This window comes from Channa argus, chromosome 10 (assembly GCF_033026475.1).
Source record: "Channa argus isolate prfri chromosome 10, Channa argus male v1.0, whole genome shotgun sequence".
In the NCBI taxonomy this organism is placed as follows: Eukaryota; Metazoa; Chordata; class Actinopteri; order Anabantiformes; family Channidae; genus Channa; species Channa argus.
The window spans coordinates 14,145,445-14,157,959 of record NC_090206.1 but is presented as its reverse complement, the minus strand read 5'-3'; the positions used below and the strand labels follow the sequence as shown (position 1 = coordinate 14,157,959).

The 12,515-nt window shown below is 38.2% G+C and overlaps 1 protein-coding gene across 1 annotated transcript in view; it reads left to right on the top strand.

Annotated features, from left to right (window-relative positions):
- LOC137133960 (dedicator of cytokinesis protein 2-like) overlaps window positions 1–12,515 on the top strand; it is an 84,720-nt gene that overhangs the window by 59,238 nt on the left and 12,967 nt on the right. The window contains exons 27-36 of the mRNA XM_067518193.1: window positions 4,749–4,847; window positions 5,023–5,117; window positions 5,938–6,016; window positions 6,131–6,231; window positions 6,541–6,599; window positions 7,417–7,565; window positions 7,797–7,882; window positions 8,214–8,370; window positions 10,246–10,286; window positions 11,966–12,056. Coding sequence (XP_067374294.1) covers window positions 4,749–4,847; window positions 5,023–5,117; window positions 5,938–6,016; window positions 6,131–6,231; window positions 6,541–6,599; window positions 7,417–7,565; window positions 7,797–7,882; window positions 8,214–8,370; window positions 10,246–10,286; window positions 11,966–12,056 — 957 coding nt within the window. The remainder of the gene's footprint in view (window positions 1–4,748; window positions 4,848–5,022; window positions 5,118–5,937; window positions 6,017–6,130; window positions 6,232–6,540; window positions 6,600–7,416; window positions 7,566–7,796; window positions 7,883–8,213; window positions 8,371–10,245; window positions 10,287–11,965; window positions 12,057–12,515) is intronic.

Here is a 12,515-nt window from a genome sequence, read left to right as displayed (position 1 = left end):
GTGTGTGTGTGTGTGTGTGTGTGTGTGTGTGTGTGTGTGTGTGTGTGTGTGTGTGGAGTTAAAGGAGAGTCAGAAATGAGCGTGTTTTTGGAGTCCTGCAGGCTTCCTGTGTTTTTTAGATGTTCTATTTTTTAAAAAAGTATGAAAAATCAGAGTTGAGAGTAGCATAATGACTTCCAACCTGGGGGGAGACACCACAAAAGGAACAACAGAGGAGAGAAGATAAGGAATAACAGAAGAAAAGGAAAATGGGTGGTTAGGGTAGCACTGGCAGGACATGGTCTTAAATGAATTGCTGTGAAAGGCATCAGTGGACCTGATAAGAAATTATTCGAATGGATTGTTGTTATCATAGCCCCCTGAGCTTTAAATTGAAAACCATTTATTCTTGTATTTGTTCTCATTTGCTTCATGAGTCGCTTCTTGTCTTTTGGTTTATCTACTAGTCCTCAAAATAAGCTACAAAATTGGCAATTTAATAGGCAAGAACGTACAAGTAAACACCAGAACCTTCCATATGTCTGTGATTTCTGAACTGTTTCACATTATTAACAGTTGTAATATGCTGGTAACGCATTTTTGTATTGCCTTACTAATTGTATAATTATTTATGTTAGTGCTTATAAAATTAAGTTTAGTGTATTTCATTGTTTTAAATTATTAAAATGTGAGTAAATTTCAGATAATGCTGCGCTAGATGCCAGACTTTCCCTGTTTATGATTCTGTTACTGTACATGTTGACGGCTATTAACTATGACTGTGGTTTGAAGGTGGTGATGTTAGAAACAGTGCGCTACAGTTACAGAGACTCGCCATAGACGAATCGAGGGTGAAGGTTGAAGTAACTAAGCTTTAGCTGCAGTGGTACTGCAGTCTGGTTGTCTTTACACTTGCACTTTACACTCTGTTACATGAAACTAAATCTATTTGCATACTACTACTTGAGCTGCATGCTGATAATGGAGATACCACGAACCATAAGGCATGTAATATGTGGTTATTCTGATTGCAATGTACAATGAAAGATATCATAGTATCAAAGGTTTCTTTTCTTTTCATAAACTGTTACTACTGGCTTTAATTGCTACAAGGAACTTTCCTATGCAGACCATGGAGGATGGAAAAGTGCATTAGAGGTTCTCATTCATTTCCCCAAAATTGTTATAAACAATTTGAGACAAGACATTTAACACTGAAAATCTTCCATGTTTACATAATTTAATTTGATCTGCTAGTGCAGGTGATTGCTGACAATAATGAAACCAGAAATTTTGTTGTCAATGAAAGCATTCATTTTGATTCTGCCATCACAGTAGCGGGACTTACACACAACATATAAATTAGCGAGCAAAACTCCCCGAGGACAAACCCTATATTATTACTTAAACTACTGTTAAGGGTATACAAATAACACTATACTAAGTGAGCTTAGTTAGTTAGTTTTTACTGTGGAGTGCAGTATACATTGTGTCCTCTGCGTTTCTAGCGAGGCTTAGTGTAGATTTATTTCCTGTCATTTTCAGGTTAACTGTCATTTTAATGGAACTCAGAAATTAAAGCTGTTAAGACATCATTAACGAGAGTGGCCAGAGTGAGAGAATGAATAGATAAATGTTAGAAAATCATAGAAGGGAGGAGGCGGAGACAAATCCCAGACCTCGCCAGCATCTGTGTCCTGTTTTGTCAGTAATCTCCTCACTGTTGCATAAGGACTTGCCAGAACAAGCCCTGGATTCTCTCTCTGTCTGCCACAGTAACACTATAGTAGCTTCATTAGTATGCACACAGGACATGTTATAAAATGAAATGTAAAGACAGAAAATAGAACGTGTGAGGACACGACACTTGATTTTTGGATAATGAGTCCTTTGAGCTTTTGTGTTTGTTTTTAGACAGTGGTAAAAGAAATCAAAAGCATATTTCATCAGAAAACTAATTATAGTAAAGTAGAGCAATGTGACATGTGGCCTGTACTTCAACACAAGCTGTGGCCCTATAGTAGTGAAAAAGAAGGAAGACACAGGCAAAAGGAGCTACCTTATGTCTGTTAGTACACATGTGTTACTGTCCATACACTGGAATGTAATAAAACCATTTACTCCTGCTATCCTTTTAGTTCACATTTCTAGAGTTATAGCACTTTTCATGTTAATGTTAGTCACTCTGAGATTAAAAAACATAATTGAAAAGCAAACTAAACCCTGTGTTCTTATTTAGATGGACAGCACAAGTCTCTACTATACATTGGTGTCACGATAAGTTGGTCTTCCAGCATTTGGATAAAAGGATAAAACCTTGTGAAAGCACCTTGTGAAGAGACTGCTGACAGCTTCTCTGGCGTTAGGATGATGAATGGAGGATGGGGATAGTTATGCACTGAGCTCAGACAAACATACAGATAAACACATATAGAACACACAACACATGTCTCCATTGGTACTGTGTTTGTGTGTGTGTCTGCCTTTATTTACACTCACTGGACACTTAATTAGGTACATCTTGCTAGTAGCTGGTTTAACACCCTTTTGCCTTCAAAAGAACCTTAATCCTTTATGGTATAGTCTCAACAAGGAGCTGGAAACATTCCTTAGCGATTTTGGTCCATATTGACTTGATGGTATATTGCAGTTGCTGCGGATTTGTCTGCTGCACACCCATGATGCAAATCTCCTGTTCCACCATATCCCAGAGCTGTTGGATTGAGCTCTGGTGACTGTGGAGGTCATCAGAGTACAGTGAACTTATTGTCCTGTTCAAGAAACCAGTTTCAGAAAAAGCAGTTTTAGGGATGGACATGTTCAGCAGCAATACTCAGGTAGGCCTTTGTATTCAAATTGTGTGTGTCATGTTGTTTATGCCAATTTCTGACCCTACCATTAGAATGTGGCAACAGAAATCAAAACTTATGAGTTTCAGATCAGCAGTTTTTGTAATACTCTAGCAGCCTGTCTGGCACCAACAACCAGGCCAGGTTCAAAGTAATTTACACCTTTCTTACCTATTCTCATGCTTGGTTTGCACTTAAGCAGATTGTTTTGACCACATTTATGTGCCTAAATGCACTGAGTTGCCGCCATGTGATTGGCTGATCAAATATTTGTATTGATGAGCAGTAGCTGTTGAGTGTATATCTCTAAATTATGTCACAGAAAGATGCTATAAAGGTGTTTTTGTAATATATTGCAGGGAAGGGCACACACACACACACACACACACAAACACACACACAAACACACACACATACCACATGGTCATTTAATCACATGACAGCTGTCACCACATGAGATGCCATTCACCTTTCATCTTCGATTAGCCATCCATCATCTTTCCTCTCACATTTCCCTTTTCTTCCACCAACTCTAGAGGATAATTTCACCAAAAGCCTTGGCGCTAAGATGAAGCAGCCAGGGTTTCTGACATTTTTCAAAAACACATCTCTGAACTTTGTTTGTTCTTGTCAAATAAATAAACTGAAAGTAACTTAAGGACAAGGCACCTTGTATCACACATTAACAACGTTCTCTATATAGTAAGTGCCAGAGCTGTTACTTCTTTCCAGTTTGCACTGCTGGCTTCATTGCTTTGAGGTTTATGGCTGGTTTATGTAAAGCTCAAGAAACAAAAATATAACCGGAAGAGCAAAATACAAGTTGGAAATTTGACAAATGACAGTAAGACAGCAGGTTGTTTTCTATTTTTAATTTATTTTAATCTGTTTGTTTTTTTTTAATTTATTTTAATCTGTTTGTTTTTTTAAGTATTTTATTGAAATGAAAGCATTTCAAAGTCGAATCTAACAGAATCCCACCAGTCTGAGAAGTACAGAAAGAATGTAGATGCAGACCAAATATTATAGTTGTCTGATCAATCAACCATTTAAGAGTTTTGGGAATGGGATCAAATGTCTGTAATATAGAGTACTACTTAAATAAGGAGGGACTAACACCATGGCTGCCTGTGCTGATTGGTTTAGCAAAGCAATTTCTTTCTTGATATTGGTTTGTTTTTATGACAAACAATAGGAATGTGGTGGTATATAAATTTGCTCTTAAATATAGTGCAGAAAAAGTCAAAGTAGCAAAATAAAGTACAGTACATACCTAAAAAAGTAAAACAAGTACAAAAACAAAGTACCACTAACATTTGATATTGATTTTGGGCTCTAATCTAAAGTTTTTTTTTAGCATAAGTTCTTTTTAAACACACTTTTACATTTTTGTTATTCTAATCTTTAATGTCTGTTTTACCTTTCCAGGCATATCTATGGTTTCTTCTTCTTCCTCCTATTGTGTTTCATATTCTCCCACTTTCCTTTTTTTGGTTTACATTGTTTTCATTATGCAATTTCACTTTTTAACTTTCTAAAATTTGTGTTATGAAGCACAATTTACAATCACCAGGTAATATTTGTGTGTAAAAATAATCATTCACTCACTCACTTTTCACATAAGTATATTTTATACAGACCATCCTAAAAAAAAAAAAAAAAACATAATGCCAATTACTTTTGCTCAGACCACTCACCTTGTTCGAGGTTCTTTCAGCCATATGTGATGATTCTGATGGTGATGGTGACTTTTGGTGTCTAGAACTGATGTAATGTTTTCTCTCACATTCTCTGTAGGTAGCCCTTGGTGTGGGGCACAAACAATTACCTTAAGAAATGTAGATTTATTTAGGAGCTGCACTTCAAAATGTAACCGCGGGTCTTTTTCTCTCCCTCTCGCTAATATTTACTTTTATATAGTCCAGGGTTGTTGCCTGCATGACCGCCATCCTCAGTCAGATGGATGATCGTCACTATGCTTCGTACATAGAAACCTTTACAGGAACCACTGACCTGGTGGTAAGTGTACACATAGACTTTCAGACACACCTCCATCTTAATATAACAAAATATAAATAAAATACATTCTAACATTTTATTTTTTGTTACACTTTTACATCTGTGTTTTGTGTCAGCATTTATTAAACTGTCCACACAGAACACACACAATGTTCTCTTTTCTATTTCACTGCAGGACTTCCTGATGGAGTCCTTCCTGCTTTTCAAGGACCTCATAGGGAAGCATGTGTATCCTTCTGACTGGATGGCGATGATCATGGTACAGAACAGGTACTGTACTTCAAGTGCACAGATTAGAACCATGACCTGCTAGGCTCCGCTCTGCTTCTGTAACCTGTACAATCTACAACTACCCCAGTGTGACCTCTATAGGACTATGTTGTGTATTTTTAAGAAAAGTTAGCATCTGCAGCATCTTCTACCTCCCACAGAGGAATAGAATAGTGAAGCTAGGATCAAGGCTGCAATAATAAAAACAGCTGATGTGACAAATGTGTCTGCAGTGTGGGCTACTGGACTGAAGCCATTAGTGTATCTTTGTTATGTGAGCTAGAGGTGAGGCTAAAGCTGTGTCAGAGTAGACAAAAGGTAAATGGGAAAAAGGGAGGGTGCACTAGAAGAAAAGACAGGTTGATAAGGAGTCTTCAGACCGGGGTTAGGGAAGTGATGTGCACATCCATCTTAAAAGAGGGAATGGCAGCTGACTGTACATAACGATGATAGATGTATTGTATTGGAGCAGAAAAGAATGTAGGAGCGATTTGCTTCCTAACATTAGAAATGCATGTTGTCGCAAGTTGCTGATATACCTGCATAGAGTTTGTTTATTTGCTATTATGGTCTATCATCATGACAGAAGCTGTGAATCTAAAGCTATATTACAGTAATGTAATGTGGCCGCTGACAAAACAAATAGGTTCCATTTTTTGCATTTGACAGACTCATTGACAGATTCATATTCTTAGGTATCAACCTATTTGGATGATTTATTATTTATTATTTATTATTTTCCTATTTGCTTGGTGCAGTACTACTTTTTTGACAGATTTTGTGTGCGCCTATACAGTACGTTTGTGTTTCTGTCCAATAGAGTGTTCCTGAGAGCCATCAATACTTATGCCGACACAATGAACCAAAAGTTCCTCAATAATAATGACTTTGAAGTACAGGTAAATATATTTGTAGCTAATTACCATGCAATGTGTTTCACATATAACAGCATCTGTACAGTTACCCTGTGCTAATTTTAACATGAATCGCTATTCTTCTTCTTCCCCTTCTAGTTGTGGAATAACTACTTTCACTTGGCGGTGGCATTTATTACCCAGGAGTCTCTGCAGCTTCAGCATTTCTCATCAACCAAGAGGAACAAGATTCTGGCCAAGTGAGCGAGAAGCCATATAATTTTCATTCTACCTCCTTTGATCTAATGAAACACTCAATGACGTCTATTTTGGAGTCTGCATTTACTGTTTACACTCCCACTGCCTATTAAAACTATTCGATGCCTGTAGATAGACGTTCAATTTAGTTCATGTTGGGGCAGATTAGTGCAGCGTTATCAATCCCACTGGGCTGCTCATTTTAATAGTGAAAATAATTGTATTGATCATGACATTGTTTCTAAATTTAGGGTCTGTTTTCTCTTTCTATATTTTCTCTCTGTTTTTCTCTTCTTGCTTCTCCATTACAGATATGGGGACATGAGAAGACTCATTGGCTTCGCTATACGTGACATGTGGTACAAACTAGGTAATACTGTCTAAGGATCCTTGTCAGTATGTCAAGATACACCTGTACCTATGTTTATGCGTGTGTGCAGACATGTCTTTAGTTTCATTTCACTTCATAATACAACCTAAAGTCTGTGAAATTTGTTTTCCATACAATGTGATAATATGGGCTCACAGTATTATTATACATAATTTCCCCTCCAGTATAGGTTCAAAAAGTTTTTCTCACTTAAATTCTGGGTGATCTGATGCAAAGGGCTTGTAATACTGTATAGTTACATGTAAATATTAATACTTATGTAGACTATCCCAGCTGTCAATGGGTGAGAGGTGGGGTACAGTCTAAACAGGTCGCCAGTATATCTCAGGGCCAAACATAGAGAAATACACAGACAGCAATTTAGAGTCACAAATTAACCTAACATGCATGTGATTGGACTGTGGAAAGAAACCGGAGTACCTGGAGGAATCTTGCAAAGTTCACACAGACAGCCCACAGCTGGAAAACTGATTCAAACCAGGGACTTTCTAGCTTTGAGGTGGCAACGCTAGCCACTCCACCTCCGAGATGCTATAGAAAACACATCACTCTTAATAAAAAACCTTCACATTCTTTATATGTAGTCAGAATAAACAGTATGTACATACATTTCGGGGGATATCAAGAAGGCTTCAAAGTCTTTATTTCAGAATGAAAACAATACTTGAATTTGCATGTTTTTGTGCTCCGTGGAGCTTACCTGAGAGGAAAAGTCAGAATACATGGTGAGCATGGGGAGAGAAGTCAGGTAGGATCCTACACGGTCTTCTTCACTCTATGTGTATGTGTTCTTCAGGCAGTCATAAGATCTGTTTCATCCCTGGCATGGTGGGCCCTATTCTGGAGATGACCTTGATCCCTGAAGAGGAGTTAAGGAGGGCAACCATTCCCATCTTCTTTGACATGATCACCTGTGAACATGGATGCTCTGGAAACTTCCACAAAGTACGGACACACATACAGGAGCATAATGAATATAGTATACAGTACATAGTGAAACATACGACCACTCAGAGACATACAGCATGACACAGTGGGCACACAAAATAAGATACACATTTTGCTTTCTGTTGAGTTTGAGAGGCATGTTTCTGTAAATAATTGATTTCTTATTCTGTCTCTCCTCTAATTTCACTTTTTCCCATCAAATTTCTCTTTCACTCTTTTCTTTTGTAGTTTGAAAATGAGATTATTCTGAAGTTGGACCATGAGGTGGAGGGAGGAGGAGGTGACGAGCGATACATGCAACTACTCGAGACCATGTAGGCCTGAGCATCAAACTATACCACCATACAGTATTCAATCGTGGGCGACAAGTATAAAAACAATTTTAGTAGTTATAATGCTGCTGAAAGAAAATCATATAACATAGTTTCTGTAATCTGTCAAAAAATAAAACATCTCAACCATCATAGCTTTACGCTTGTCCCAACATATTAGCCCTTAAAGTGCATTTCCTGCTACCCTCAAAAGTTAACCATTTACACATGAAATTGGACTCTCATCAGCAAATTGACAAAACTAAAACGCTGCACATCAATGCAAAATCCTTCTAGGCATCTCTGATCATTAACTTGGATATTTGTCTGCCAGACTGCTGGACTGCGCTGCTGAGAAACCCACGCTGGCGCCACAGGTGCAGCACTTTGTTGCCTTGGTGAAGGGACTCCTCATTCGTCTCCTTGACTACCGCACAGTGATGAGCGATGACAGCCGCAACAACCGCATGAGTTGCACTGTCAATCTTCTGGTAAGATCTTCCTTCTTTAAAATACATCCGTGTGATGGCTGAGTTGTCTCCACCTTGTCTTTAAAATTCCTGCAAAATTCCAGCTTCTCCACAAAAAGTGTGTTAAAGTGGACCTTCTTAAGGCCACATAACCAAGGTTAACACAAGGCTAAGTAAAAAGTTGAGTCCTAGAATTTTGCCATATTGCTGTGAGCATTTCCATGATAAGAATGTCATCTTTTTTTTGTTTTCTTCCTTTCACTGTTCACTAGATTTCTTTAAAAATCTTCCACATATTACGAACCTTTCACGCGTCACCATGAATTTGCATTTGTCGACACTAACCTTGTGATTCAGGCACCATTCTTCGTATTTGTAGTATTAAACCCCACAGCAAAGAGGTAATAATCTAACACACCCACAAACTGTCCAACACAAACACACAAATGCATGAATCAGTAAACTCATAGTTAATTAAGACTAAGGTGAGAAGAAACTAGTATGTGTTTTTCCTTACAGACCTCTATCAATAAACGTATCTATACCAAAGGAGGTATAATGATTGAAGAGTTTATTATAAAATACTGTTTTATGTCTTGCTTTTCATGGCAAGGTCTTTGTGTTTCTTTTACACATTTAATTTGTGGGCTGATTGATCTAAAAGAATAGATCCATCTCTATGTCTGGTCTCTGACGGTTTGCAAAAGGTTGCATCAGCTCCTGTCTGTTTCACATCCTTTTCTGGATGTGATCTCCTAATCAGATTCTCCCCTATGGCATTCTCAGGTTTAGTAATGGATCCCATCTACCTACCATACAATCATCTCCACATCAAATTAATTGCATATGTCCTCCTCCAAATATTTTCTTACCATAGAATTAAAAAATGTGAAGACATTTGTGAGTTCAGATCAGTTAATGATAAATGGATGTGAGTCTGTTTGTATCTTATAATGTGTTTTTTGCTCCCAGAGGAGGCAAGGACTGTTGGCACATGGCAGAGGGTTTAGCTTATAGCCTGTGGCAGCTGTCCATTAGCCATTCTCTTTCATTTGTTTAGCCAGCTAAAAAAATCTGTTCTGCAGGCTAGCGGGCACTAGTGCCTATTCATGCCCTCCTCTAGGTTAACCTCACTATGAAGTGCACACACATTCACAATCAGCAGGTATTTAGTGTTCTTTCTCATCCAGATGCAGTTTTTGTGCACATTCACACATATAAACAGATTAACACACACCACTCAGGCTAAAATAACCTTGCAAACCTTGGGCTAAGTGGTTCCCAGAACAACTGTTTTTCCAGTGACACTTTTAGCTGTTCCCAAAAGCAAGTAAGAATTGCCAATAGTACTTTCTCCATATATATATACAGTAATGTATATGAGTAAAAACTGCTGACTTTCATGTAGACAAGCAGCCTGTCAGTCAAGTAAAATGCACTGATGCAAGATGATGATATATCTGACCTTTTTCAAACATACAGCATATGTATACATATATGTATACAGTGTGCTTTGGCTTCCCAGCATCTCTTTTCATATTTGTGATTGTGTGTGTTTATATTACTATCTTCTGGCCTGTGGTGGAGAGGTTGGGTTAGATCAGTTTATACTGTTCTGTTCTCTGTAGATGCCATTAAACTTGATTAAAGTGGGAGTTTGCGCTGCCTGAGTAACAAATGTGTGCACACTCCCACACATTAACACACACAGGCAATCTGAGGTATGCAGTGTAATGCAGAATGCACATGTACAGCTATATAACGGACCACAGTGGCATACTGTCAATAAAATATTTGTCACTGCAGCCCTTCAGTAAGTCTCTCTGTTTCTTACACTCAACTACAAATACACAGGCAGACTTAGACTAACCCCTCTTCTTTTTTCGGTTTATGCAGAACTTTTACAAGGACATCAATCGTGAAGGAATGTATATCAGGTATTTGTTGGCAAAATTTTATATAATATACAATTAAAATGTATATATTTTATGTGAATGCATGTGTGTGTCTGATTGGTGTACATGTGTGAGAGTGTATTTGTGGCTCCATAATCTGACAAGGGATTATATGAGTCCCACTGAATTAATGTCAAAATCCACAGGATCAGCTCTTGGTCTGACTGGAGGGAGAGCAAAGAGACAGAGAGGCATGAGGCAGAAAATGTGGAGAGAGAGGGGGGGGGAGAGAAATGATGATGGCAGGAGAAAGCGAAAGAGAGAGAGTGAGAGAACATACAGATCCCCTCAGATCCCACAATGAATTACTGACAGGAACTTTTACTGTAGACATAATTAGTTATGTGTATGTGTGAATGTGGTTGATCAGCTGCTTCCTTCTGTCCTGAGGAGAATACAGTAGCATTTGGCTGGCTGTCTCGTTCGCTTGTTCATGTTGGTAAACACACATTTAAAAACTGTCAATGTCATCTCACACTTTAGCTTTTAGCTTTATTGCTTCGAGCAATGCATTAACATAAAACCCAATACTAATTATGCTATGACCTACGGTGAGAATATTAGATTTGCATCCTAACCGCACACAATTAAATTGAAAGTGACACTTACTTCATAATATTACTTCATATTGAACTTTATCGTATTCTTCTGAAGCTAAATACTTTTAAATAAACCCAATATTGACGGAGAAGATATTAGTTTCATAGCAAACTCATTCAGAATTCCCTTTTTGCTGCCATCCACACCAGTACACTGTACCTAATGAAACTTCATTTAAGAACATTCAGAGTTGCCCATTCAGAACCCTGCACCATTATTACAGAATCCAATGTGGTAAACTTTCCATGCTGGAAATCACTGCACTGTACTCACTTAGTTCTGTTGGTTTGCATTATTGACACCCTTCCACCAGCTACAGTATGTGTCTACTATATATAATTTATGTGTTTAATGACAACTTCTCACAACCCTGAATGTTAAGCCAAACAAATAAACAGCGGTGTAGATTTATTCAGGAATGCACAAGAAGGACTGAATGTTATTTGTCACAGTCCACAACATCTGACTTCTCCTAACCAACACAAAAAACAGTCAGAATCTCCTGCAAGAAGAGAGTTGCTACATATACCACAGAAAACATGGAATGAAGTGAAAATTAGAAAAGAAGACATTTAGGCAAACACAGTGCATTCTTTTAAAACATCCAGAAGCTAATTGTTTTTGCTTGTCATCCATGCCTTAGCACAAAAGGACAGGTTCTGGTCAATTGAAAAAACGTTTTCCCCAGAAAGACGAAGCTAGATACAGAAAATGATCAAGACTTAAAAGGCAGTAAAACAATCAGTTCGTTCACAAGCAACCCGATGTTCCCAGGCCTACAGTGTAAAATGTTTTTGAGCTACAAACATCTGTTAGGCCATTACAGAGACATAAGTTAAATCATGCTTTTCTCTTTTCTGAGGGAATATTCAGGTGTGGGCCTGTGAGACAGTCAGTATGACACATTTGTGTTCATACATGTGCTCTATTTAAAGCTATTCAACTTGCCCAACAGTGTCATCTAGTGGAGTAATGCATATGTAGTGCATTGATTATTTGTTTTACCTCTGAGACTGTGTGTGTGTGTGTGTGTGTGTTTGTCCATACACGTCTGTGCTCAGGTACCTTTACAAGCTGAGAGACCTTCACTTGGAGGGTGAAAACTACACTGAGGCAGCATACACACTCCTGCTCCATTCCCGCCTGCTTAAGGTACGATACACGCACACAAGCTCACTTAAAGAATTATTTGGTCATTTATTGGTAAACCTAGTGTCCTGCTCTGTCTCATCAGTGCCACAAGTGAGACGTTTTTTTTTAATAGTTGATAAATGGTTGCTTCATTGCTGTCCTCCAAATGATGAATCCCTGAGGCTAGTTTACGGCATGGCATCGGCTACTGCTGCTGGATCACTATGGTGATTGATGCAGTGTGTGTGTGTGTGTGTGTGTGCGTGTGTCTGGGTGTGTTTGACCTCTTTTGTCTCTTCATCTGTTTTATGGGACACTTACAGACTTACAGAGAGGGAAGAGTGAAGAGGGCATCTCTGACTCTCTCCTCACTTGTTGGAGTATCATGACATCAGAGCAGTTGAACTCTATAATGTTTTTTAACCATGTCTCTTCTTCCCCTCTATCAGTTCTGTCATGCCCTTTTCACATTATTACAAA